General features: G+C 35.4%; 4 protein-coding genes across 8 annotated transcripts; 2 read left to right on the top strand and 2 right to left on the bottom strand.

Annotated features, from left to right (window-relative positions):
• Positions 1 to 564: 564 nt before the first annotated feature.
• On the bottom strand, positions 565 to 7193 carry LOC145605267 (heat shock 70 kDa protein 17-like). The gene is made up of 14 exons (XM_081661319.1): positions 6187 to 7193; positions 5644 to 5876; positions 4683 to 4842; positions 4360 to 4605; positions 4117 to 4253; positions 3627 to 3969; positions 3377 to 3538; positions 3053 to 3127; positions 2862 to 2962; positions 2710 to 2779; positions 2460 to 2516; positions 2299 to 2360; positions 1383 to 1455; positions 565 to 1279 (listed from the first exon to the last, which is right to left on the bottom strand). The coding sequence occupies exons 1-14, from the start codon at positions 6934 to 6936 to the stop codon at positions 1073 to 1075; spliced, it is 2676 nt and encodes an 891-aa protein (XP_081517445.1). The 5' UTR covers positions 6937 to 7193; the 3' UTR covers positions 565 to 1072.
• A 5756-nt stretch (positions 7194 to 12949) lies between these two features.
• On the top strand, positions 12950 to 21402 carry LOC145605215 (SWR1-complex protein 4-like). Of its 2 annotated transcripts, none has more exons than XM_081661263.1 (16): positions 12950 to 13394; positions 13490 to 13576; positions 13993 to 14058; positions 14156 to 14215; positions 14560 to 14616; positions 15928 to 16057; positions 16198 to 16265; positions 17080 to 17172; positions 17315 to 17362; positions 18789 to 18929; positions 19099 to 19209; positions 20310 to 20405; positions 20495 to 20560; positions 20876 to 20936; positions 21034 to 21068; positions 21172 to 21402. In XM_081661263.1, exons 1-16 carry the CDS (start codon positions 13281 to 13283, stop codon positions 21244 to 21246), a joined length of 1308 nt encoding a protein of 435 aa, XP_081517389.1. In that variant the 5' UTR covers positions 12950 to 13280; the 3' UTR covers positions 21247 to 21402. The 2 variants fall into 2 exon arrangements, with proteins under 2 accessions (XP_081517389.1, XP_081517383.1); XM_081661257.1 differs by having other exon boundaries at positions 12962 to 13394; positions 20489 to 20560.
• Positions 21403 to 21765: 363 nt separating this feature from the next.
• LOC145605232 (uncharacterized) lies at positions 21766 to 23198 on the top strand. The gene is made up of 5 exons (XM_081661275.1): positions 21766 to 22110; positions 22195 to 22316; positions 22441 to 22629; positions 22792 to 22843; positions 22928 to 23198. The coding sequence occupies exons 1-5, from the start codon at positions 21829 to 21831 to the stop codon at positions 23039 to 23041; spliced, it is 759 nt and encodes a 252-aa protein (XP_081517401.1). The 5' UTR covers positions 21766 to 21828; the 3' UTR covers positions 23042 to 23198.
• Positions 22474 to 26954, bottom strand: LOC145605241 (nifU-like protein 1, chloroplastic). 4 transcript variants are annotated; one of them, XM_081661308.1, is made up of 4 exons: positions 26518 to 26954; positions 23522 to 23658; positions 23250 to 23442; positions 22474 to 22610 (listed from the first exon to the last, which is right to left on the bottom strand). In XM_081661308.1, exons 1-3 carry the CDS (start codon positions 26858 to 26860, stop codon positions 23254 to 23256), a joined length of 669 nt encoding a protein of 222 aa, XP_081517434.1. In that variant the 5' UTR covers positions 26861 to 26954; the 3' UTR covers positions 22474 to 22610; positions 23250 to 23253. The 4 variants fall into 4 exon arrangements, with proteins under 4 accessions (XP_081517434.1, XP_081517427.1, XP_081517418.1 ...); XM_081661301.1 differs by lacking the exon at positions 22474 to 22610 and adding an exon at positions 22657 to 23058; XM_081661292.1 differs by lacking the exon at positions 22474 to 22610 and adding an exon at positions 22657 to 23068 and having other exon boundaries at positions 26518 to 26953.
• Between the last annotated feature and the right edge of the window lie 972 nt (positions 26955 to 27926).

Raw genomic sequence — 27926 nt, 5'->3', positions numbered from 1 at the left:
CAATTACAAACATCAGCTTCATTATCTAAGGCCTCTTAATACTTGTACTTTGTCAAATTTAACTGATTATGGAAGATTGCTGCAATTATGATAATTACCTTTTTCAGTATCAACGTATGATACAGGCAAAACATAAGGTGTTAGTACTCGTGTACTACCATGTGTACAACTTTAATGCCATTTTCTAACAAAAATATGTACCAAGGACCAAGCAATACAGGGCGCCGTGTGCAGAGGAGATGTCTTTGCAAGAATGCAATATGCAAGCAATGGATAGACTCTTTGAGAGCTTCAGGGAATCATTTTTCGTTCAACACAGCAGCAATGAACTACCCTTCACGGTATGTTCTTATCACACAATACGGAGGATTAGCTTAATTCTTAGATTATTACCCTATATGGGGTTGTACATAAGGAAGCTTCATTAGATACACGCACACAAAATTGAAACAAATTGTTGTTCTTGACAAACGGCATTATATCCTATGTTGGGATCTTGGGAAGATTATAAGAACAGAGCTGCACATTAATGTCATGTATTGAATTGTCAACACATTATCAAGCTACACGTCTGGTCCAATTGAACCAAGCGAAGATCAATGATTGTAAATAATACTTTCAGAAAACAATGGAGTGGCTTGTCCAGTGAGCTGTATACAGATAAATGTCCAAGAAAAAGAAAACACAAGCAAGACAGCATTATTTTTTTCAGTACATGCAATAGATTTTGTAAGAAGAGGATTGCTATAATTATGGTAAAAATGTTACTAGTTCCAACAAGACAGCACAACATAAGGTGTTAGTACAGGTAATCCGTAACTGCTATTTTCTAACAAAATTTCGTATCTCAGACCAATTAAAAAGGGGTCGAACTGGCTCAGGAACCTATGGCTCAAGCCAACATATACTTTACTCGAGGGAAATCTCTATGCCAACTAGTCTCTGAGCAGATAAATACGTCGATAAGGAATGTGTCCTTGAGCAAGAACTTTGTTCCAACAAGAAAAGCCTTCGGCAGAAGTAATTTGTGACCATGAATTGTATGGTTTTATCATTGGGGTAGCACACCACATCACAGTTCATCATGAGATCCAGACTCTGGGTCAGCATTATCAGTCACTGAGCCATCAGAAGTTTCTGGATCTTCCTTGGTAGAGCTCTCCTCACTGGTGCCAGAAGTAGAGTTCGAATCTTTCTCTGTTTTCTCAGTGTTAGTGTCATTCTTAACAGGCTTCTCTACTTTTGGCCTTGGTTTTGGGATTCTATTCACCCTAGTTACCTAGAATCAAAATTTGCCGTCATTGATAAAACTATTGAACCATAAATCAGGTTATGATAAACATAATGTCACCATTTAGGCATTTATTAAAGATCAGACATACCTCAGCCTGAAGATCAGCTAACTTGTTGTACACTTCCTCGGAAGTAAACACAGGCTCACTTGTAGCAGAAGCCCTGTCAAAATACAAACAACATTAGAATTTGCAGATCAAACAAAAAAAAATGCCATTCATTGTACTAATCAAAACAATATATTCATGGTTTCAAGGGTAAACTAGATGAGGCAACAAGTAAGAAAAGCCATTTTCAATTTGTTAAGTGCAATCTAGATTTCAATTAACAAGAAAAAAACATAAATGAGACTAATCAAACATTAGTTCCTGCAATATAATAGTTGACGGGACAAGCACCAAAGACATTAATGACTAAATTTAATAAACTCTAAATTCAGCTTAAACTCCCAAAATATTGACCAAATATGACAATCCAAAACAGTATTCCTGCCGTTTTTCAAAGAAGAAAGCAAGAGTTTCATGGGAACAAGCAACAAAGACATTGCACATTGGACTGAATCTTCAAATTCACTTGTATTTGTAGCGTAGTAAGATAACATAACCTATATAAATCTCCTTTTTTTTTCCCAAAATAAAAGTGTTTGAAGAAGACAAGCAACAAAGACACTATAGATTGGATCAAATCTCCAAATTTAGTTTTGACAAATCTTAACATGAACAGATAAGAAACTCCGACAGTTCTCCAAGTATTCCGTCAACCTTCATAGTACACATTTTGAAAATTAATCCTTGAAATGGAGAATGAGAAAAATAGAGTAAAATGTTGCTTCTTATACTCTATTAAGAAGGGGGATAACTGGATAATTGTTCTAAACCATAAATATAAGGGTTACTCATTGTGCCAAAAAAAGATTGCATGAAAAAGGCTATCAATAAAAACAAAAAAACAAATTACAAGTTTATATAACAAAAATGCTAAGCAACTTGCACAGATACTACTTACTTCTCCTGTTCAGCCTGCTTCTGATCTAACCACTTCCTGAACTTATCAGCTTGATTCAAAACCTGAAAACCCAGTGATGATCAACAGAAGTTAATTGAAAGAAAATGCCGCAAATCAATCCAACTAGAACATGCCAAAGGCTCTCAGATTTAGATGTTAACCTCATCAATTTTTTCTTTTGGGATCCAGGATTTGCTGATCTCCCAGCCACGTACAATCTGCCATTATGCAAAAACTAAGTATGCCATCTTTTAGGCCAAACACACACACACACACACACACACACACACACACACACATTCTTGCTATACTGCTATAGGCACATTCAAGCTAATTGCAAATTTCCATTTAATTATTGCCACACACAAAATAATGCAATCATAATTGATAACTGTAAGCCACATTACATACCTCTGCTAACTCTGTTAGATACTTTTTAGCTTGCTCAATTGCTTTTGGACGAGCAGTCAATTCATCCATTCTAAAGTGAAACAGACATCAGTAAGATATCATTATTGAGCTAGAAGAATTTTTTTCTTTCTAAATCAAGGCGCCAAACCAACCTGAAAAATATGGGGTCACCAATAGCTTTTAACATCTTCAGACGTTCTTCAAATTCTCCAGCAGTAGCATCTTCTCCATCCATATAAAGCCAGTCTTGGATCTGAAACCACCAAAAAGTTTGTATTTTATTTTGTATTTGAATATCATAGAAAATTCACGAAGTGGAAGAATTTTCTGGGTAAAGTCTTGCCTCCTCAAGCTTTGCAATAAATGATTGTCGCTCTTCATTAGTTGAAACCTTTTCAACTTCCACAGATGTTTCAACCTATTAAAGACAAAACAACGGGAGATATATAATTAGGCAATTATAGTGCCAGGCTTTTATTGTTCATAACGTACCTACATGGCTATTATGTTTTGTGCATCTATGGGAAATGAGAGCACTATTATGTTAGCTAAATTACTTATATGATCTAATTAGAACCAGTACTCCAAACATTGTAAATAATTGCTGACTAAAGCCTTGTTTTTTCAGCAATATGTAAGAGATCAAATCCAAAAGAAAGGCAAAAACCTTTTCTCTGGTTGAATAAATGTATCCTTCCAAATTATTTTTTAACTCTGCTGTCCTCCTTCGCTCTGCATCTTTCTGGTTAAGTGCTGCCAGCTTCTGCTTCGCGTCAGCCAGGGATTTTTCAGAAAATGACATTGCAGGCCCAATTGTCTTCTCAGCTACCTGTGTGTAAGCAAGACATTTAAATCAATTGATTTGCCAATGCAAAAAGGATATATACTCCAACAGTGATACTTAAATGAGCATTTACCTTCAAGGTTACCCTGAAAGTTCGCTTCTTTAATTTCTTTTCAATGATCTCTTTGATATTATCTTCTGTAGCACCAGAATTAGAGGAATTATTTGCGCTGCCATCATTCTGCAAATTGTCATTACCTTCTTCAGCAGAATCCCCACTCGCAGTTTCAGTTGATGAGTTCAAAGTTATGTTTGCTGAAGTGGAGTTATCTACAGTCAGATTCTTTTTAGGAACTTCTACCCACTCAGTTATCTCAATAACAGCCTCGGCGCGATCTAAGGTTAACACCCCACTTCTACTTAAAGAGAAATGTAGGTTTGCCTTGATCGGAGCAGAGAGATTTCTAGATGCGTATCTGAAACAGAATAAAACAGCAGGAAAAGTTCAGGTCTAAACACAAAACTTCTTAAGTTTGGATAAAAGTTAAGAAAAGTTATATTACAATAAATGGAAAGTGATAGGTACTCAAATCAACACATGCTACATAAGCCACAATGCATACCTCTCAGTGGCATTGGCCAATCCAGAGACTGTATACTGAGCAAATATGGGAGAGGAAACACCGGGTGGCATCAAGTCTTTGCTCTCATAAGATAAAGCCACCTCAAAGTCTTTCTTGTGAATTATTGATCGGAACATCTGCAATAAAGTAACCAAGGATGAAAAACAACACAATAAATCTATAATTGAGGACAATGTCTGCACATAAGTATCCCCAATAAGTTCATCAGACAAAATGAATTACCTTACTAGGGACCTTCTTCATGCGCGGCACAAGGACTTGCTTTGTACTTTCATCTTTCACAAGATCAATACCATCCAATTCCATCACATAACCATATGTAGCACCATCAATCATTCCCAATTTTCTATTCAATTTTATTCCATCACTTAAATTTGCTGCATGTAATGCAGCACCAAGAACTATAGCTTCATCAGCATCCAAATGTTTGTCTAACTGTTTCCTACCAAGAAATTCCTGAAGCTTAGCCTGTGACATTACAAACCTTAGATCAGCTGTTGGAAAGATATATTTCCATTAAGGGAGCAACTAGAAAGATTATTTACCTGCAACTTTGGAACTCGAGTGGCACCTCCAATTAATTCTACGGCAGATACCTCATCAGCTCGCAAACCTGAATTCTGAAGAACTTCCTTTAGTGGGATGAGAGCTTTGGCCCACAAATCTTCACAAAGCTCTTCAAACTTCTCACGGGTTATAGAACTCCTACAATAATTTGAAGTAAAAAGGAGTAAACCTTTAGCAACTCTTCAGCTTCTGTGATGCTATTGTTTGCATCTGTACATACTTACGACTTTATTTATTTCTAGTAAAACTACACACCATACTGAAATTATTATATACTCCCTCCTCGCAGTTTTAGAAGAAATTGGAGAAAGTAATAAAATATGGAAGTAGTGGGGTTAATAGAAGAATAAAAAAAATTGTAAAAAGCAAAAGTATTTGAGAGAATTGGAAGAGAGAGAATATGAAATTAATAAAATACTCCTTATGATTTATGTTGAGTCCACTAGTTGAGAGAAATGATTTAAATATTGTAAAATCTTTCCAAATAAGGAAATGGAGCAAGTGTTTAAAAATAATCGAAATTGGAAAGTAGAGCAAGTATTTAAAAACGGAGAGAGTAAATGTACTAAACTACATATTAATATCAACTCTGTATGCACATTGCAGTAGTTATCCTTCAAAATGCGATAAGCCCTCATGAGTTAGTACGGCAGGAGCATCTCAGCAAGTTAATGCATCTCATAATTTTTGCAAACACCTATACTAACTCACCTCATGGGAAAAGGTACAAGATCAACTATACTATATCCTACTTTTGGACTAGCCCCTTTTATACAATTTTACACAGTTTGAACCATCAGACACAAAATACAAAGTAAGAATGTTCCAGTCAATTGCAGTGTAGTAAATGCATTAAGTCCATAAAAATGCAAGTTTTAGAACAGGTTACAAAGCTTGCATAAATCAAAGTTAGTTACTCAGATTGAGCAGTCCACAAACCTGAAGTCACGATCATCATGGATAGACTCAACCGATATTGGAGCCACTGTATTGGCACTCAAAATTTCTTTAGTACGCTTGACTTGCTTCTTCAATTTTGCCATTGCTTTCGGAAACTTCCTTACATCAACCCCATTTCCAAGCTGCTTATTGAATTCATCAGCAAAATACTCCACCAATCTCAATTCCATATGTTGACCACCAAGTTCAGCATTCCAAACTACATCCTTAACCTACATCAATAATAATAAATTGTATAACAATACACTATAGTATGACCAATAACAGGTTCACACGAAAATACAGCAACCAATTTCTCCAATTCAATTTATATCTCCTAATTACTACATTTTGCAGCACCAATTACAACATTCATCATCCCTTCACTTTCCTATAAGTTACTCGATCAAATATACAAAAAAACTAATTCCTCCGTCTACAAAGTTCTTATTTTTTTGAGAGACAATCACAATCAAAACACGAAGAAGAACATTTAGAGACGGAGGGAGTACAAATTAACAAAAGGCGAGGACAAAAGAATACCTGAAATTGGTTGGCAGAAAGAGTCTTGCCATAATCCTTAGTATCATAAGCAGAGAAATAAACAAGAGCAGCATAAGTAGAAGTGGCACCCATATCATAAAACACAACATATTTGGAATCATTCGCAAACTTCTTATCAATTCCATACTGCAATGCAGCTCCAGAATGTTCATTAATCAAAGACAACACATTAACACCAGCCAATTGAGCAGCTTGAATCACCGCCTTTCTTTCCGATTGCCCGAAATACGGCGGCACACTAATCACCGCATCTTTTACAGCAACCTTGGAATGAAACTCAGCTAAATCCAACGAATAACTCAAAATCATCGCCAACATTTCTTCCAATGAATAAATTTCACCATCATCAACCTTAATCGCCGCAACACCTCTAGAATCTTCGACAATTTGGTAGGGCAAGTAGAAAGAATCGATCTTTTGCTTGGAAAAGGAGTAGGGTTTTCCGATTAGGTCACGAATTAGGGCGTAAACCTTGTCGGGATAACGAGCGATCAAAGCGGAGGATTCTTCACCGATCAAACGAATTCCAGATTGGAAAGACACTAAATTTGGGGATTTACGCTTCGACATTTCGTTGATTGCGATTGAAATCGGAGGTTGGCCAGGCTTTAGATTTACGACAGCAACTTTGAGCCATTCTGAACCCAGATCTATGCTTAACACTGCCGATTGTGATTTTAATGGGATTATTGCGAACATACACAAAATTAACCCTAATCTTAACAACATTGCAGCAGCTTTCCAAAGATCAAATCTTTACTTACCCGGAAATTAATATTTGAAGAAGAAGATGATTAGTGAAGTTTGAGGAAATCTCTAGAGAGAGTTTTAAGAGGGGTTTTTTGTGAGGTACAGTACTCCGTATTGTTTGTTGAGAGTGAGAAGAGCAAGGTCATAGGAACCAATGACGGTAATACACGTGGACTAAGTTACAGTTGGCAGAATTTGAGTAGGCTTGTGCGTTGTTAATTCTGTTACTCTGTATTTTTTAGGTGGAGCGAGAAAGAGTGGTCAGACAAGACGTAATGTTTACGGTTACTGTAGATTTATAATCGCTCCAGCAGATTGATTGGGCTAACGGGCTGTTTCTTAATGAGGGCCTTTTAGTAACTTGGGCTACCCATGCGGCCTTGACACATGGTTCGGTTAAGCTGTTGCTCATTCAAGCCCATATCACTATGGAATTGGCCTTTTTAGGGAGGGCACCTGAGGTTGTCTAAAATCTATTTTCGTTGCTTTGGGCTAAGTCGGCATATTTTTTTTATCACGTTTGTCAACGCATGTTCAATCATTAATATCTTTAATTATTAAAAAAATATACCTTGCGAAGGTTTTAATAAGATTTGACATGAATATGTTTTATCATAACTATAGATCACTAAAGATAGTCAAAATAGAGTTTATGAATAGTTTCAAAAGTCAAAAAATGTCATTTAAAAATGAATGCACAAAGAGTACAACCCAAGTCTCCCTATCCTTGATAAATAATGACGACTCTGTGTCATATGGTGTTGTATAGTGTATACTTGTTTCTCATGTTAAGCTCACATATATTGGGGTTATTTTGGCCCAACCAATATAATCATATAAGTGTCATACGGTGATTCTCCAAAGGCTAGCTAGAGCCCATATGTATATTGTATCGAGTGGTATCATATCATGTCAAGGTGTGTTGTGTCTTGCCATACTTTTTAACATAACCTGTAAATATATTTCGTTAAAAAAAAATCCATAAATATAGCTCAACCATTGTCTATAATCTAATACACTTAGTTAGATTTCATTTCCACCTCACGCTATGCCACATTAAAGTTGGTCCTGTTATCTTCTTAATGTAATCGGTGCTCCATTGATCCTACACTCCTACTCTAGAAAAAATTTCTTCATTCAATCAAACCTCGCTTTTTTATTAAGAATTATCTATTTTTTATTCAATCATACTTCACTATGTTATTTATTATTCAATACCATTCAATCTTCAATCAACCAATTTTCACTATTTTCTTATATTGCCCACCTTTCTTTGACACAGAAGCATTTGATAAATAATCAGAAACAGAATGATTAACCATAATGATTTTAAAAATAAATTTAGCAAAAAAACAGGTGGAGTAATATAAGGAGTATGAAAAGATATTAAGGAAACCAAAAATGGGAAAGGAAAGCTGGCCATGTGAGTGCTACCTAAAAGATGGAAATTTAGTTTAAAGGGATGCGTTGAATGCGCTCGACACTCGCTAGTCCCCACAAAAAGGTGCCTATATATTTTCAATTCACGGGTTCCGGTTGCCTTCAATTCATCTATTCCACATAATAATACACGTTATGATCGAGTGTCAAAGGACACTATCATTGAGGCACCTCTATTTTGTCAACTTCACCTCATTGCACTACCCTTCCCCGGTCCCATCCATAACCATTTTACGTCTTACTATACTATACGTACCTCTTTATTATAGTGAATCATCATACGTCGAGTAAACAGAACTAGTCGTTTTTACTTGTTGTTTGTATATTTAAAAACTAATGAGTTAAATTAAGCATTTTTCTTCGTACCTATGTACATTAAACAGGTATTATGAACATCATAATTTAAGTGGAAATGAATTTGCTTAACTACTCGTATTTTATACTTTGTATATGTCTTTTTTTATATTTTCTTGTTATACATAAACATGGAAGACTTTAAGTAGTGGTCCTAGATAAATAGGAGCTTAAACAATTTGTCTACTAGTAGCTAGCTAACTACTTTGTAAATTTCTCGATATACCTAGTTCTCAGCCAAAGAGATCTTTACTTCGATGTGCAGTTGACAAAAAAATTCAGTTTCAACCATAGGACTGATTTTCTTTGCAAAGATTGATATGAAATTTAATAAAAAGACTTGACTTTTTTCTTGCATGAGTTGATGCCATCTAATTTGCAAAATTGTACATAATTAAGTTTATCAATTCAATGTAAACTTAAAACTTTCAATGTCTAATAGATAGGCTGAGAAGCAGTTAATGTATACTCCGTATATAATTGATTATTTGTCAATCGATCATAATTAATGTTTATAGCTGATGGCAAGTGTACTTAATCACCTAATTGGCGCAATAGGAAAATTGCATTGTCTTAGTATAATACGGAGTAGTGACTATTGTAGTTGATAAGTTTGTGGAGGAAGTAGGTCACACGAATGTCTGTTTGGTTAAAACTACAAGCAATGAATCGTGAATAATGACAACAATTTGTCTTGGCATATATTGGTTGGTTTAATCGCTGCCCAATATCTCCCACAAAAACAAAGATTGGGCTGGGGTATATATTGCTTAAGCCTTTTGGCAATTTGTAGTGTACTATGCAAGATTTAATTTTGGATCTGCTCTGAATGTTCAATTGGTGACAACCCTATTAACATATACCTCATTGCCATAGGCTCATGTGTTTTTTCTTTTTAATGAGGGGCTTTTAATTCGTGCAATTTTTTTATATTTAAAATTTTTATTTCTCAAATATATTTGAAGGAGGGGCGGATGAGATTCGAACCCGTGACCTTTGTGTCACGCTGGCTCTGATACCATGTTAATGGACCAACTCAATCAAAAGCTTAAGCTGATGGTTGAGGTCCAGGAATATGTTTTTATACTCTATCACAAACATTATTTTCTAGACTAGTCCTTAACCTCTTTTTAATTAGGTGTCATTTGGTTACATTGACTAATGGATAACAGTTATACTATCGAATTTTCATCTAAACATGTTGTTCGGTTGATTATATAAGTCGATTAGAAATATTTACAAGAAATCATTTCCTTCAATTAGAACGTGTAAATGTAATAATGTAAACAACTCCATACATCTTATATGAATCGAAGAGGATTTGAACCTTTGTATAGTAGAACAGAGCCCTAAAAATACATGGGAGTGTGTCACTACAGCAATCCACTTGATTAATAAAGGTAACAAACATGCGGTCCCTCTTGTAAGAAACTAACAACATTTGTTTACTTAAGGAAAAAGCTAAAGGACAAATATTTTGCGCAGCACCAAACCACAGCACTAGCTAAGGTCAATTATTATATACTAGTACACCATGAATGTGGCCTTACATAGGAAAAAGAGAACATTTTTTGACAATTTTAACGAAGCTCAAAGCATAAAAAGCTTCCTTCACTAAAACTCACACAACTCTAAGCTGCCAACCAACTGGCTACTGTTTAATATTCAAAAGAAGCCACCTCAAATTCTGTGTAGCCCTGGTCAACAAATTAGCCGTGCCACACGGGACACGGGAGATCGAGGCCCTTTTGTTTTTATAAGGAGTGTCTATTTGGTATTCGGCTTAGTATTGTATATTCATTCTCATAAGAGATAATGTACAGAATATATAAGTATTATACAATAAGAAGTGAAGGGGTTTCCAAGTTGATTCACCCTTAAAGCCTTAAGGTATTCCATACATACATGTTGATGAAAGGCCGCCGCCGTTGATGAGCAAGCTAAGCTTTTGAAACATTGAAGATATACATATACTGTACAAAGCAACTTCATTCCATGGAAGATCGACTTAGGTAGTAATTGGATCTGTAGCTCAGGAGGGATAGACAAGAGGTGAAATGATGAGTTGGAAGGTTATGTTAAACCCTAGTTAACTAATATACCGAATCTGTGTTCAGTGATGAATACCTTGGTTCGGATTGAAACTAGGATTAAGAAGATTGGACCAGGCCTTACAAGGTCAAGAAAAGGTCTTACAAGGTCAAGAAAAAGAGAATGAATAGAGTAATAAAGCTCAGGTAGGATAGCACCGAATAAAAGGCTAAGACATGATAGCTAATGATAGTGATGAGAAGCTTCTTCTTCCTTCTACACTACTATCATCATGCGTTGTTGTTGTCGTCGTTGTCGTTGTGTTTGTTGTTGAGAGATCAACCGTGTTCCGGAGCTCTTGTACACCTTGATGATGATGAGCATGGCCACAGTGTTTTAGGGCAGCAAAGGACCTATGCTTTCCATCAACAAACAAATTACTAATAATCAGTGGGAATGAAATAAAATAAGCATGTATGAATCAGATAACATATAAACATGAAGTTTAGATTTATGTAAGTTAATGATGCATGTAACAGAAAAGCTAGATAATAATAATACTAACAAAATAATCATGAAATGATGTATAGAAGTATACTTAATTAATTACCTCATACTGTAAAGCATTGATTGGGTTGAAGATGTATGGAAGAAGAGTAGTTTGGATGGTAAATGGGGCCCTTGCATAAGCTAGAGAAGAACGAGGTTGAGTGAGGAGAGAGAAAGGAGCGAGCGAGGTCTGCATTCAGACTTGAGACTCAGACTTATATATATGCCCAATATGGGGACAGGGATAGTAGCCCACACATGCTCACCACTATTATTTCCCTCTTGTTTTGCTTCTATTGATTATAATTAACTTTTTTTATTTTATTGTTGATTACTTTTATAATTTTTAGGTGGAAATTTAAAACATTGATGTTTGAATAATTAAAAATTTTTAATGTTAATTGATAACTAGTTGCGTAGTTGTTAACTTTGTGCGTTGTCAAAGATTCAAGGTTAATCACATTGCTTATAAGTAATAACAATGCATTTTAATAAAATATGAAGTATCAATTTTATGTAATTTTATTGGGTGCAGAGAGAGTCACAAAGAATAATGATATATCATATAACATAATCTATAATTTAGCATTGGAACGAGCATTGAGGTGATTTTTGTGTTGATATTTGTTGTGTACTTTGGTCATATATTTACATTGCCTTGGTTAGGCTTTTTTCTCTTGCTCATGCCTTTTGAAAAACTTCTTACTCAATCTATGACCATATTTACTAATATTACCTCCGTTATAGGTTATGTGCAACGATTAGACATTTTTCCTCTCTGCTTTATGTCAAATCGTTGCACATAACCTGTAACGGAGGTAGTAAGTGTTTTTAGCACTCATGCATTGTGCCTTTTATTCCTAGGCCCTTGGTTGGGTAGCAACGCCGAGTCGCCGATGGGGCTATGGTGCATACTTGTAACTATGACATACTTATCAATTTGCTCTTTTGAAAAACATGTTTTTATTAACAACGTGAAACCTATTTGGAGAATGGAGAATCAATTCAATACAGAGTATTAATTAAACATGATATTATAACATATACTCATACTTTGTTTTAAGTTCTTAGTTTGATAAGAAACAATTAGTTACACTTCTTATTTTCTCTAACTCTAACTATTTACCGCATTCGACTTTTCACGATTTTCAATATGAATACCTGTTTAAAAACTTCAACGGGTTGTTTGATAAGTGGGATTATGGGTTGGGATTGGGAATAATAATCCCCAGTCTTTGTAAACCCATGTTTAGTTGGTGGGAATTATAACATAAAATGGGAATGAGCTTCAGAATAATTAGCTTGTATTCCCTACATTTTATTACTTGGGGGTGACAAGTAATATTTTGGGGGAATTCAATAAATTGTTAAAAGGATAATACTACCCTTGTTTTGTGGCATATATTTTTGTGGCATATGATAATAAAAGGGCAATCTTGTAAATTTTGTTTTTAATCCCTCTATAATTCCCCCATGCCAAACATAGGATTTAAAATTTCTGAATCTTATTTCCAAAATATGCCAAACAGGGATTGTGATTATTTCATGAATTTTATTCCTACTCCCACCCTATATTTCCAAAATCCCCAATCCCATTTGCCAAACACCCGCAAGTGTAAAAGTTTTTATCCCATAATTTACCAAAGACCCCAAAATATATGTTGATACTTCATTAACTCGTTAGATTGATATTGGTGGGAGAAGATTTTACATTTTAGAGTCAAACGTTATTGATTTGTCACTCATCTTCGCTCTTCCCTCGGAAAATTTTGCTTATTACGTAGTAGAACACAAACCAAAGGGTGTTCTTCCAACCTCCCAAACATTTTTCCCCAAATTGAAAAATTGAAGATCAAATTGATTTAGGGCATATTCAAAGTTACCCAGAAATCGAACTTACTCGCTCTCCCAGATATACTAATAATCAGATCTGGAGAAGGCAGTGAAAGATGGATGCAAAAGACATTCTGGGAATACCCAAAAACGCATTGCCATTATCACAAGAGAAGAAGTCTAAACCTCCCAAAGAACCTCACCGGAAGCCCGATGGCATTTCTCGCGAGGTTTTGATAATTTTCTCTCTCCTCCTTTGTTTGCCCTTTGAATTTCATAATTTTGGGAAGATGTTGAATTTTTTATTTGTATGAAAAATGAATAGGTTTACATGCTTACTGGAGGAGTTCCACCTCTTATGCCTGCAATTGATGTCGCTCAGCTCAAGAAACGTCCACCAACTGATGAGAAGGTCACACCCTTTTGCTTATTTTCTATCATTTTGTCTTTTGGTTTTTGTGAAATTGAGCCTAATTGCTTGGAAAATCTCGTCTTGGAATGAATTTGTCATCGAGTTGTAGTCATGTAATAAAGAAGTTACATTAATGTTACTTGAACTCATCTTTTTACTGGGTTTATAGCCATGTAAGTAGATAATTGACAATTGACACTTCAATGGTATGAATTACTTCGCATTTTCTTAGTTAAGTTTAAGCAGTGAGTAACATAGGTTCCATGGGCGCTTGCTTAATCTGGGTGCTTGTCAAATGTATCGATGAACGACTGAAAGTAGTTCTAATTGTCTTGGAGAGTGATGCACCTTGATGAAGGGTTGGAGCATAAATGCTAATTTATATTTAAGTCTCCCATTTTCTATGTCTTGAGCAGGTTACTTGGCAATGGCTTTCGTTCACAAATTCAGCTCGGAAAGATAATTTGGAGCTTTACCACTGGGTATTTGTTTCTTCACTTTGTTCTCTTCTTTCTTAATATATGAAATTGTTTGATTTTTATATTGAGCATTAACTGAATTTTCCAATTCTTCATGTAGGTCAGAGTTGTAAATGGTGTGCCTCCAACGGGTGATTATCCTTTTGCCAAATATAACAAGGTATGCAAATTGCTGTATATTATGCCTTAGCCAATTTAAGAATAAACATGTTACAACTGATGGACATATATTAGCCTGTCTTGTATTTTGGGGCATGGGTGGAGAGGGATGGTAGGATATGGAAAAATAGCTTTCTAAATTGTACCACACAATAGTAGGACTGAATGAGCAACCTCTCCCCTCCCACCTTGAGGATTGGTTAGACAGGGTTTGAGCAACCTCACGGTCTGAGTTATTGGAGTTTCTCCCCCTTGAGCTCCCACATTATTCCTAATGATTTGGCTCTTTGGCTGCTTTGCTATATTACTTCTTGAAATGACATTCCTTTTGCTTTTGTGTCCCAGTCAGTTGATGTTATCAAATACACAGATGAGGAGTACGAGAACTACTTGACAGATCCTGTAGGTATCAATTCATAATAAATACTTCCCCTGTTCTTTATCTATTGCAAGTTTGCAACATGTGAAATTTTGGGTTTTGACTTTTGAGCATTTATCTTTTGGGACCCGGTGTCGAAAAGATTTAAGATACTAGTGGATACATCTGTGGGCATATAATGCCGTTTTCAACCATGTATGATTATTATATGTTGTCATAGATTTCCGTGGTAAGCTTGAGTTTATGAAATTGAGGCAAGTTGTAAATGGGTAAATTGACAATTTAAAAGCAAATTGGATGCTTCCACACACCCAATTTGACTCCCGAAGGGTATTCGGGCTCACGGTAAACATCTTGTTAATTTTTATTTTCGGGCCAAAAAAGACAAAAATTTCCAAAATTGAAGGCAATAATCCACGCTTTTTGAGCAATATTGGAAGTTTCGAGATATAGTGTCGAAAAGTATTGAGATACTAAGGAATACATCTCGGGGTCATATAATGCCGTTTGGAATCATATATGACCATTATATGTTGTCACAAATGTCCGTGGGTTGTTAGAGTTTATGAAATCGATGCAAGTTGTAAACGGGTAAATTGACTGTTTAAAGGCAAATTGGATGGTTCCGCCCACCCAGTTAGACTCCCACAGGATATTAGGGTCCAAGATAAACATCTCGGGATTTTTTTTTTCCGAGTCAAAAAAAGTCAAAAATTTCAAAAATTAAAGAATAAAATCCACGCTTTTTGAGAAATTTTAGAGGTACCGGAAACCGGTGTCGAAAAGTCTTAATATAGTAGGGAATACATCTCGGGGTAATTTATCTTTTGTTCAATTTTTGTAAAAATTGACAAGTTTATTTTGAAAGTGTATATCGAGATTAGAGACGAATGAAACAAGACCCCATATAACTATAATTTTCCTTTTGTAAAAATCACAATAGTTGGTCAAAAGGTTGTTTTTTTTAAGGGTAAAAACCCAAATGCTTCAATAGAAAAAAAAATGAAGGAAGCCCTTTAATACATAACAAATTTATTTTGATCTTGATATTTCACCTTGATATGCATGTATAGTACTTTAGAAAAAATTATTCTGCAATTACTGTCTGCTTCAAGTTGAGTTTGTTGAGAATTTATCCAAGGATTCACTGTGCATGAACATTGTCATTTCACGCACCTTACTTGAGTTTGCTGGATTTTTCCTTGAGAGTTCATCCTTCATAAAAAATTTTCTTGCCAAGTATCCTATGCTGCTTAAGCACATAATAATGTACAACTGCATCTTATTCGTTAACCCTTTTTACCCCCTCTGTTTTGGCATTATCTTCTTTCCAGAAATGGACTAAGGAAGAGACAGATACCTTATTTGAGCTGTGTGAGAGGTTCGATCTCCGCTTTGTCTTAGTAGCTGATAGGTTTCCATCGCATCGGACTGTGGAGGAGTTGAAGGATCGATATTATAGTGGTATTTCTCTGACCTTGTGTTTCATGCCTTTCTCTCTCTCTGCATTTTCTGAAGTGTTTTGCTTGGAAAATGTTTAAATATGAATTAAATTCTTCAGCTGATTCAGTCCTTTTTACTTATCTTCGTATTCTTTTATATAGTGACTAGAGCTTTACTGATAGCTAGAGCTCCATCTCCTGCTGATGTTTCTGGGCATCCATTGATTAAGGTATGGTGAACTGTTCAATAAATCGTTTTAACTATCTATTAAGATTTAGGATATCAACGAGCTAAATCGAACTGAGTATTAGCTGTTCGATTTAGGCTTGATAAGAAAACACGCAAGTAGCATGAATTAAACAACTGAGCTTTATTTTGCTTGTTCGAGCTGGGCTCATTTAAGATTTTTTGTTGTTTGAGTTTAGCTTATGAGTAGGCTGTTTAATTCGTGCTCTTTTTTTTTTTTGAAAGAATGTTTAATTCGTGCTCAACCTTGAGCTGAGCTACAATAAATTGCAACAACAACAAAGCAACAACAATAATGTAAACGAGATTTTATGTTAAAGAGTCATAATAAATGAGCAAAGATTGAATTTAAACAGATATATTAATAAACATGCTATTATTAAAAAAAAATTAATATTAAAATAACCATTTTTGATGATGTACATTTTGGTTATCTTTTGTGATATTATAAATTTCTTAAAAAAATTATTCATGTATAAAAAAAAAAAAATGGGCATAGATTTTCTTAATTAATAATATTCGAGCTTGAACGAGCTTATAAATAAAATGAGCATATAAACAAACATGAACAAAGCTGTCCACGAGCCTTAAGAACTCAAATTCTAAGCTGTTCGAGCTAGGCTTTTTTACTAAACGAACTTGAAATTTTCGTTCATGTCGTTTGTTTATTAACGAACTAGCTTTGATTAAGTTTGTTCACAAGCTGTTCACGAATGCATCGGCTAATTTATATCCCTATTAAGGTTTCTGCTTGTAATTGTATTAACATATTGTTGCAACCTGCTTTCATGTAATAGGAACCATACAATGCAAAACAGGAGACAGAGCGCAAGCGTGCTTTGTCAATGGTTCTTTCTCAAACAAAACATCAAGAGCGCAAGGATGCTGAGGTATGCACTTTATTGTGTTATCTATAGTCTACAAAGCTATATTGTAGCCTTAATAGCAATCTTTGTTAGAAATCTAGTTATTAGCTAACTTGTTATTAGTGCATATCATTGTCACTTCTTATTGTGTTTTCTTGTTTTTCAGGTTCTTGCTGAAGCTAAAAGAATTCAAGAGGCACGTTTGTTGGCTAAGGTATTCTACGAGTCGGGATGCTATCTGCTTGATCTATGTTTAAAAAATTATTGTTAAAGAGGATATGTTGAGCTTGCACTTACCTCTACTTTTATATGACAGTTCACTTAATGTGATTGGTGGGGGAAATAGTGCTTTTTACTCGAAAAACTGGCCAGCTTTTGTAGTCCATACTCTTAGCCTGTGCATCTGCGATATTTCTGGTATTGATTTGTAAAGGGTCTTGTTATCTTAGGGTGAGATAGAGTATGAGACTGAAAACTGTATTCAGCTATATTCAAAATGATCGGTCCTTATATTTTTACCTTTTGATTTTGATGATCATTTTCTTAACCTCCTATGTATTGTTAATGCTTTCTAATCTTACTTGTCCTCTACCTTTTTTCTACCCCTCTTTGAATGTGATTGAGCTTGTCATTCATATTTTTTCAGCTATAAAATGGCTTATGTAAAATGTGCAAGGAATCAATATTAGGGGAAGGGTATGTTAGTCATAGCCTATTAGTAGTAGCTTGGGGAATAAGTTAGAGTTTGTTATTATAATTTTTCTATAAATAGGCCTCATTAGGAGGAAAAATCATCGTGTTGAATATTGTGAGGATTCTTATTGGGAGAGAGTGAGCCTCTCGAAAGCTCATATTAGGAGAGAATCCACCTCCCGAAAGTGGAATTATCGTTCAATTAGTTGTAATTCTCATCTTAATACTATAATGAGTCTTTTTCTTCCTAATTTTCTGCCATTATTACTGTTGGAAACCATGCTAATGCTTAGCAAAATGCTTTTAGTTATTGGAGATAACAAGAAATTTATTCTTCCTGATAATTGATTTAGGCTATTATCTTGACTATGAGAACATAGCCCTATTCAGTGTTAGGATTTAGGAAATAAGCAAATTTCTGCTGACTGCTCGGTATATTTCCCTTTAATGATTAAATTTGAGCTTTTCTTTCTATAAATGAACTTATTGGTCATGATTTGAGCTAATCTGTACTAATATTTCTGTAACTAATGGTCCTTAGCCTAGCTAATCTTAAGTTATTTTAGCTGTGAATTGTTCATGGGTAGGTCTTAGTTGAACTTGTTTTCCCTGAAATTTTTATTTTAGCCAAGGTGAATTGAACAAAGTCCAAGTTCTTAGATTGTCAGGCGCCTTGTATGTTTGTAACTAGCTACAACATACATGCGGTAAAGAATAACACAATGTTCAGTCACACTTCAATATTTTTCCTTAAACTCTTTGAAACTGTGTCAATTTTCTACTATTTTGTAGTTAAATGCCATGTGTCTCTTTAAGGGTTGGATTGCATATCTAATTGGTTGACACCAATTTTTTAAATATGTTTTATCTTCTCTGCCACCGGTCAACCAATCATGCAGAGGGAGAATAGAAGACCTTGACTTATGATTTTTCAATGTGTTTTCCAGGAAGCAGAGGAGTCAGAGTTACCGGCAACCTCGGATGTTGCTGCAGATGCTGATCGCACTGCTCATCCTGGTTCTGTATCACCTATCTCTGCAGCTCCTGCTGCAGCAGATAATGCTGCCACCCTGGCCTCTCTTCGCTCGGTGAGTTCCTTTAGGAACTGTCTCTCTGAACCTTTTTCTTGTGTCAATGTTTTACTAATCGTCAAATAGCTCATCTATCCCATGTCATTTGTCAGGAATTTGCAATTTGTATATTGTAGGTATAAAATTCAGTCAATGAATATTTATATTACCTCTGAACTATTTGCAGATGCGTGTATACTTGAGGACATATGCTCTTGACCAAATGGTACAGGCTGTTAGCTCTTCTGCTGGCCTTCGAACAATCAAGCGAGTTGAGCAGACTTTGCAAGATCTTGGGGTTTGTTCTTTATCTTTTGTTAAATTTGTATTATTGTTCATAATATACTGGTTATACAAATATGGTGTGATGTATGTGATGCTGAAGCTATATGTAGAGAGGAAATAGCTACTGAATCTTTAGTGTATATGGGGTTTGAGTGTTGTTCATATTAACCTAGCTAGTTCTCGAATTCTAAGACCTGAATCTCTTAAAGAATATCTGCTGTTGATAGATAGTAATGTGTCATCTATTGTAGAAAATAGAAAGTGGTTAATGATATTAAATCTTTGACATTTAGAAACTATGCTGTGGTACAGCAATTATGGTCTTCCAATACAGCACCACCTCTTCCCCCCCCCCCCCCCCCCACCACATATTCTCTGTGTGTGTGTGTGTTCACGGATTTGCAGTAAGGCAGAAGTGACATTGACACGTCATAGAGGATTATGTGACTCTTAATGAGAACAAAAAAGTGACTGACTGTCTTATGTATGCTTGCATCTTATCTTATAATTTGCCTATCTGAAAATGTGATTGCAACTTGCATTGGGTCCAATTTGCTTCATCATTGGAGCCTGTATAAGCAGTTAAGCACCTGCCTCATGATGCAAATCTTTTTGTTAAACCTGAAATATATTCCTGCTCTTGAGTTTTTGTAAGTAGTTGGTAAATAACTGGTCCACTAAGGCCAAATTTACTTGGTGGGTTTGGCTATATGTGGGGTTATTGTTCTCATGTTAGAAGTGCAAACCAAGGAATGTCATTTTTTTTTAGGCCGCCAAGGAATGTCATTAGTCCTTGCTATGTTTTTAGCTGCCAGCCACCTAAGCCCTTCCAGCTCCATTCCCATTCCCATTCCCTTGGACCAAAGAAATAGAGAAATCCCGCTTCAATCCCTACTCCCATTGATTTGTACCCTCTCTATTTACAGGTTCGGATAATTATTTTAGAGAGTGGAAAAGATATAAAAGGATGGCCTTTTATAAGTTTAAAAAATGCCTTTTTGGAGCAGATGCATAACTCTGGAGCTCCATCTCACCATTTTGTTTTTCATCAACTTGTTTCCTTCTTCTTGTTGGATTAATTTTATGTAGGATTAAATTGCCTTTTTCTTTCAGGTTAATTTGAAGCCAAAGGTCCCAACAAAATCTGTATGTGCCGAGCATCTTGAATTGAGAAAGGAGATTTTAACTTTACTGAATCTTCAAAAGCAGGTAATTTGCTCCCTGAGATACTAAAAATTGAGATTGACTGTGTCCTGTATATTTAACTGAGTTATTGTAACTTGCAATCTTAGTTTCAGTACAAGGAGGCAGAGGGTTCTTCTTATCGTGAGGGATCATACACTGACACTCCAGAAACACCTAAGGTTTGAACTCCATGTTTCAATAGTATCAGTATTTTAAATTTTGATTTTGATGTGGCCTGAAATGACCATCAACTTTTCTTTTACAGCATTGCTTCATCCAGCTTATTACCTGTTTTAATATTTTATTTTATTTTATTTTTTTTTTTAAAAAAAAACCTTTTTTGTTGCTCTTTGTGGCTTGATGCTTAAGATGTGTTTTCATGTGTATAAACTGGACTTCATAATTTTTATTTGAAATTGAAGTACTAGATAAAATTATGTCCTTTTTTTTACTTTGCTGGAACCTAAATGTTTCCTTGTCTGTCTGTTTAACAGCGCTCCCAACGTGCTGGGGATCAGGACCGCCCTTTTGTTCCCGAGCCTCTAAGTTTTGGAGGTGAACATTTTTCACCTACTTTTTTTTTGTATTGTCTTTTCTTAATAATTAGATGGCTAACAAGTCACTGTGTTGCTAAACTTATTTTCTATTACAGGGGATAGAGTCGGTAAAAGGGATCAGAAAAGAAAGGTAAATGTAGTTCTTTCTGTAAATTGCAGTTTACTTGTCTGTTTCATTTTTTAGCTCCCAATTTTTAAATTCTTCTAAAAATAACTGTGATTATGACTTGAAGGGGCCTGGAAGATCATCAGATGCTCCATCATCACCAGCGACCAAAAGAGCTCGGAAATTGAAAGCAGACGGATGATTGCAGCACCATGCCTTAGAATTAGGAGCTTTAACTTTCTGATGGATGTAGTATGTCACTGTTTTTTAGTGCCACAAACTCGTTTGTATCCCTTTTTAGGGTAAAAATCTTTTGTATCTTACATTGAATAAATTCAATCCTTTTGATATTAGTGTATATTATGCTATTCACTCCAGCAATGCTTTTTTTCCCAATTTAACGTGCAAATTATATTCTGTTACTAAAAGACGTCTACATTAAGATAAGCTTCTTCCAACTACTATCAGGGAAAGAGCAAGCTTGCCTAAAGATATACTCCGTAGATTGAACCTCCTTTTAACTACAAACAAAATACTAGTTTCGAGTTAAATACCAGTCTTGTCAACATTATAGTTTTATACTTCACTGAATTCCTTGATTTTATTTGAATTTTTTTTGTCCCCTTCTAATCAACAATATGTGGTTGAGAATTTTTTTCCCGCACTTTAAGTTTGAAGTATCAGACAAAGGAGGAGCATCAACACTAAAATTTCAGCAACAATCTCAATAAAATATACTCCATATTGTACATTTCTGAAACTCGTCGAATATAAAGAAACCAAGATGCAACATCACCTTACACTTTGCACGCATGTTTTGCCTTCTCTACACAACTGTAGAATGTCACAAAGGAAATCAATCTATGTCGCGAGCCAACCCAAGTGCAGCAGCCTAAAGAAGCAGGACAAAGTACGACTTAAAACTGCATGGCCACCTATCGCGCTCTCACTATTTGGTTCGGGCTTCTTCTTGGGTCCCCTCATTGATGGTCTCCATTCACGGGTTGACCTCGTGGTTTATCAAAGTGGTTCAGTTCAAATTGGTCCTCTGCACACCAATATTTGGGTTTGAATCCTCTCTCTCTATCTATCTCTCTGAATATGTCTGCCTTTCTCTTTCTCTCACACACTCTCACTGACGATGGCTTAGGTTCCTTTTCTACTGGGATTGTTCTACTGCACCATCGGAGTATTTCAACTCTACTTAGATGAAAGAGCATCGCTCGACATAAATCCAGAAGAAAGCTTTAAGAAAACAGCTGTCTCACTAATGTCAGTTATTCTAAAACAATGATCATAAATGACCATATTTTTGACAGGAAAACCATGATCATATTGATACAGTAACACAGACACACACATGAACACAAATTTTCTGCATTTGTTTTTATCGCAGATCATTGGTGGCGTTTATTGAGCTGAGTGCTGAGATGTATAGATCAGGTGTCCCAGCCAACGTAGAAGCATATGCGTTGTTTGCAGCAGCAGAATTCGTCTGGTTCCTTACTGATAGGACATGGTTTGGGTTTGCTCTCGCCTGCATCATAGGCATTGCTTGCCCACTAGCTGAGATACCAATCATGAAGTAAGTTTGATAAACCATGTGCTAGTATCTTCAATTCCAGTAGATTTATATAGCAAGGAAAAGAGCAAGTAAAGAAAATTGTATAACTACATTATTTTGTTTCCAAAACATTGTAACAGAAATTCCATAATCCTTATCGTGTATTCCTCTGCTATTTCACAGGTATTTGCACCTATGGTACTATCCTCAGGCAAATTTACAAATCTTTGGCGAGGTAATTGTAATTAAGCTCTACTTACACCGCTCTATATAGTCGAGTTTCACCCTATAAAATGAAGAGTTGGATTGTGTAATGCAGGGACTTGTCAGCTGGACCATCACTTGCTATTTTGTTTACACACCATTCTTGATCAATTTTTCAAGATGGCTTAAATCGATTTTTCTTGCCTGTGGTGTGAAGAACGAGGCATGAATTTCTCATCCAATATGCTGTTGCAATCTTGCATCAAATGAAAGCCAGAACAATATCTTAAAGAGTAGAAATATAGACAAGTTTTCTCTAATGAATTTATCATATTTGTTGAGTTAATAAACATCAATTATCTACAAGATTTACCATTTCCGTATAACAGATGGTCTTACAAAGTATTATGAAAACCATACAAGCTAGTAAACACTACCTTTCTAGCTCGTAAAGATCACATTTGAAATGTCTGGAAATCTTTCTTTGATAGCTGCTTTAATTCCTGACCCAATGGTCTCTGGTCCCTTATATTTAACCGTGCAATCCCCATCCTCAATGGTTATAACTTCCACCTCTCCCCCATAGTTCTTAATAGCAGGTCTTAGTATGTCTAGATGACTGTTCACCGCCTACAAACATCAAAGTATTGTTAGATGGTTACAAGGCAAAACTTCTTGATCACATATTTAACATTGAAGAAAGCTATACCTTAACAGTTGTTTCATTTACTTGTGCTTCATTAACTTGACGAATATCCTTGACTGCATCACCAAATTTTTCCTTCAGCACTCTTTCGATACCCATTGTCATGGTGGTTGTTGAGCTGGGACAAGTCTCACATGCTCCTGTCATGCAGTAAAATTAATTTAACGCACAAGAATTAAACTTTCCTCCATCCATAATACACTTTTAAATTGCAATATTTTACCTCAGAATAATTAGCTCTTTCCTTAAGTAAATGGTTGATGTGTACACTTAGTCCTTACTCTCTCTCTCAATCTCTCTTATCATAAGACTTACTCAAACTTTCTCTCTTTTAATATAAAGACTTACTCATGCTTTTTTCCCCCCTTCTCCATCTACTGGTGCAGTAAGTGATAAAAGTTGGAAACAAAGTCAACCATGAAGTTTATTTTAGGTTGTAGGGAGAAGAATTAATAAATATAAGTGATTCAAACAATCATTGCTTTGATGTAGAAATCTACAATATAAAGGGTTTCAGAATGTTAGCCTTTTTATTGGACAACTACAGCCCTGAAAGTAGTTATCAGAGCAGAAAGATGGAATGATAAACTGAAAATAGGAAGAAAAAAAAAAAAGACCAGCATTATGGACTACGTGGTGAATAACCAAATTCCAATTGAAATGAAACTGTAGGATACATCAATGCAATTCAGGAGGAATAATGAAAGGACATCTAATTCAAATCCTGGATTTTTTAATTGAGAAAGATATTAAGAGAGATCAAGAATTCTAACTATTTCTTAGATTCAGGTTATCAATTCAAATCCTGGATTTTCGAATTGAGAAATATATATTGAGAGAGATCAAGAATTCTCACTGTTTTTTAGATTCATGGACCGAATTTAATTCAGTGAGATTCATTCACATTTTAATTCCACCAAGAATGTTTTTTATACCCCTTTGCCCCCAGAAATTGGAGTATCCTAGTTTCACCCAATTCACAGGTTTCAACAAGTTGCAAATATCCTCTGGCAGATAAAAACGTCAGTTTTCAGCTTTCAAATTATAGGTAAAGACACTAGTCTAGTTTATCAGCAATCCTGTGTCTTTAAAGGGGTTCTTCTAAGAGTTCTAACTACAAGGCCCACACTAAATTATAGTCTCTCTAGTATATGAAGAGGAATGTCCAAGAAAGGTAAATAATCCAAGTTGTGGGCTAGAAAGTGCAGCAGATTATTACATACAATCAGCATAAACAGTAAAAATTGACATTAAGGTAACAAACACAACAGTTGACATTCTGAAAATTGTCTACAACAGCTATATATACATGACTATACTCATCATGCTATGCAAATATAATTTCTACTTGTACATGCTATTGGCTCCAACCCCCTTACTCATCCTTATCGTTTGTCCATCCCATCTCACCACTGTGTTGTCGAATGTCAATGAAAACCAACAATCCAATCAGCATTCCAAATGACCATAAAAACCCCTCACTGTTATAACAATTCCAAAGCTCTCAAACTCTTCCTATTACTATCTCACGTGGATGGTACATCTTGAGGCCCATCTCAATGACAATGACTTGCTCAAGTTTGCGGATGAAAGTCACTCGCCATCATCAAATGGCCATCACCCATAAAAAACATCTTGTTGATGAATTCACCACCCTAGGCAAATCCATGATCAAAGGGATGTAATCTTTTACATGAAATACTCTCATTATCATTGCATACTAATTTTGTCAAACATTATACATGAGAACATTTTGGGTACAACATGAGCCATAAGTACCTAATCTTAGTACAAGGACGGAGGAGCAAGTATTCTTACTACTAGTATATGGCCTAATATCATTAACAAAGACCATGACTGAGGTACAAGTACTCCATGCATCTCCCTTCAACAGCTTCAACATATGGACGAACTTGTTGTTGTAATATAAGAAGTATTTTCAAGGCTATATACTAAAATAAGAAGATCGAAAAGATGATCTCGTGACAATGAAAGAGTACGGTGTGTCGTGATGCAAATCACTGACTTGAAAACGAAATTCCGGCGCAACCGGGGTGCACTATTGTATTCGCCGGCACGTTCCCTGAGGTTAACACACCTCTTCCACACAAAGGCACTTTTTGGTGGAAGGTTGGAGCCAAGTAACTTATGCCCAATACAGAGTATGTGTTTAAGCAAGCTTGTGTTTGATATGTATTTCTTGTGTATGTTAAAATCAAAAAAACATCCTCCAATTTATAGAGATGAATGATAGAAGAAGATGAAAGATCATGGAGGAATCTTCTGTGAACAAAGAAAAGAAATCAAAAATATTATGGTGATTAAAACACTATAATTAACCTCTTAAATGGGGGGTTACAAGAAATCAAACAAGAAAAGGAATCCAAGGGAACCGTTGGAGTCCAACAGACAAACACGCACCCGATCGGGCGGAGCTCGCCCGATCGGGCGGACACTCCCTTTTTCCAGACGTCTTCTCGCGCCCGGTCGGGCGGCGCTGCTCGATCGGGCGTCCATATCTGACCCTTTGAATTTCCTTTCTTTATTTCCAACACTTGTAACTTCTTGATTAACTTGAAATGATAGAGTAATCAATAACTGGTTTTGATGCAACTAATGGACAAAATACGCCTACTCGATAAAGGGCTCAGCAAAACACCTTTGCAATTACCATTTATCAATCAAAGATTTCACCTTTACAGTTACCAATATAAAAATCCAACCTTCGTAATTACCATTATCAATCAAATATTTCATCTTTACAATTACCATCATCAATCAAATGTTTCATCTTTGCAATAACTACGGAATATTACCAATCAAAGACTCCACCTTTGCAATTAACATAGTAAAATATTTCAGCTTTGCCCAATTCTAGAGGTTAAGCCTAAATCAACAGCTTATTATAAGATAATAAGATTAAAAAAAATATGGCAATCAAGTAATAACACTATACATGCCAATTAAAGGGAAAAAAAAGATTGAATTTGGAATAAAACCTTGAAGTTGAAGGGTAATGATGCCATCTTCAACAGAAACAACATCCACATTTCCACCATCAGAAATGAGATAAGGTCTGACTTCTTCCAAAACTAGGTCAACAGTCTTCACTGAAAGCTCCAATTGTTGGGAAGAATAGATCCCAGGAGACCCATTTGAAGCTGATGCTGTAATCAGAATCACCCTTTTCAGATTGAGATTGGGATTAACCCACTTCAAAGATTTGTGATTTTTCTGTCCAAAATTAGCAAAGGATGTAAATTTATAAGATTTTTCTTGTATTTTGAGGGAAGAGATTGATGGGTTGCTCACTAACCCAACTGAGGTTAAGGAAGAAGCCATTGATAAACACAACTGAGGTTAAGGAAGAAGTAGACAATTCGTTAGTACGAGTACGAAATTTTTGTGTTTAAGTAAGGTGTTTGGTTGTCTGTTGGCTGTTGGGGTCCTTGGGGGGTTGGGTCTTGGGGAGCCCTTTACAAAATAATTATACTTCGTTAATCACCTCGATAAACAAATTACTCGTATACTTTTAAGGTCTAATTAGTGTTCGGTCCGGGCGTTGCTCCGTGTGTTACTTTGAGTATTTTTTATCATTTTTTTTTTTTTGACACAACTCAATTGAGTATTTTTATCATTATTATTATTAAAGAGTTTGAAAGAATTTTTTTTTATTGTCAAAAGTTATAATATTACAATAACAATAATAAATAGTTTTGAATAATTTTTGCTTTTATTTCTAATATGTATTTATATATTTATGTGCATAGATAGAACAACATTAGCTTATACCTTGGATGGTAATAAGTTGGTCTTCATTTAATGAGGTCTTGTATTCAAACCCTATAAGTACACGTGACATATTGAATAATGATGTGACATTATGTTGGTGTAAGAATGAGATACATCTTTTTTTAATATATTTATTTATATTTTAAAAGTACAATTAGTTTAATTGTAATGAGAGTTGGGAGCTTGGAACTAGAGGAGTGTATGAGTATCAATACTATCAAACATCAATGTATTGTATATTCACATTATCTAGGCGATGCTTGGTGATGATAAATTTTCCCTTTAAATACAAGAGTGTAGTGGTAATGAAATCCCACATTGAAAGAATTCAAGAGTTACCACCACTATATAAGGCTAAGGGGCTACTCCCCTCATTGCCATATGGTTAAGTTCTAATGTTTTGTTCCAAAAATTATTTATCCTAATTAGTACACAAGAAATTTGAAATTCGCTAACCTATCCAAATTTCAAACCGTTATACTAAATCGGCCCAAAAAAATATCTGATTCAGATTTCATATATATATATATCTATAAGTGTCAAAACCACATCCAACCCAGCCCGATGTTATGCAACCCTATGTTTTGTTCCAATAGCACTTGCAACCCATCACTAT

This window comes from Chenopodium album, chromosome 2 (assembly GCF_948465745.1).
Source record: "Chenopodium album chromosome 2, dcCheAlbu1.1, whole genome shotgun sequence".
Lineage (NCBI taxonomy): Eukaryota > Viridiplantae > Streptophyta > Magnoliopsida > Caryophyllales > Amaranthaceae > Chenopodium > Chenopodium album.
The sequence above is the reverse complement of the archived record's forward strand: the minus strand, read 5'-3'. Positions and strand labels throughout refer to the sequence as shown.

What these genes read in the sequence shown, in the direction of transcription:
- LOC145605215 (XM_081661257.1), top strand. Translation starts at nt 13,281, where the DNA reads ATGGATGCAAAAGACATTCTGGGAATACCCAAAAACGCATTGCCATTA. An exon ending in CTGGGCATCCATTGATTAAG is followed by an intron (nt 16,266 to 17,079) that starts GTATGGTGAACT and finishes TTCATGTAATAG; the next exon opens with GAACCATACAATGCAAAACA. An exon ending in TACTGAATCTTCAAAAGCAG is followed by an intron (nt 20,406 to 20,488) that starts GTAATTTGCTCC and finishes TTGCAATCTTAG; the next exon opens with TTTCAGTACAAGGAGGCAGA.
- LOC145605241 (XM_081661308.1), bottom strand. Translation starts at nt 26,860, where the DNA reads ATGGCTTCTTCCTTAACCTCAGTTGGGTTAGTGAGCAACCCATCAATC. An exon ending in CATTACCCTTCAACTTCAAG is followed by an intron (nt 23,659 to 26,517) that starts GTTTTATTCCAA and finishes ACTGCATGACAG; the next exon opens with GAGCATGTGAGACTTGTCCC. An exon ending in TAAATGAAACAACTGTTAAG is followed by an intron (nt 23,443 to 23,521) that starts GTATAGCTTTCT and finishes TGATGTTTGTAG; the next exon opens with GCGGTGAACAGTCATCTAGA.
- LOC145605232 (XM_081661275.1), top strand. Translation starts at nt 21,829, where the DNA reads ATGCAACATCACCTTACACTTTGCACGCATGTTTTGCCTTCTCTACAC. An exon ending in AAAACAGCTGTCTCACTAAT is followed by an intron (nt 22,317 to 22,440) that starts GTCAGTTATTCT and finishes TTTTTATCGCAG; the next exon opens with ATCATTGGTGGCGTTTATTG. An exon ending in ATTTACAAATCTTTGGCGAG is followed by an intron (nt 22,844 to 22,927) that starts GTAATTGTAATT and finishes TGTGTAATGCAG; the next exon opens with GGACTTGTCAGCTGGACCAT.
- LOC145605267 (XM_081661319.1), bottom strand. Translation starts at nt 6,936, where the DNA reads ATGTTGTTAAGATTAGGGTTAATTTTGTGTATGTTCGCAATAATCCCA. An exon ending in CATGATGATCGTGACTTCAG is followed by an intron (nt 4,843 to 5,643) that starts GTTTGTGGACTG and finishes AAATTATTGTAG; the next exon opens with GAGTTCTATAACCCGTGAGA. An exon ending in CAAAAGAAAAAATTGATGAG is followed by an intron (nt 2,361 to 2,459) that starts GTTAACATCTAA and finishes CTGGGTTTTCAG; the next exon opens with GTTTTGAATCAAGCTGATAA.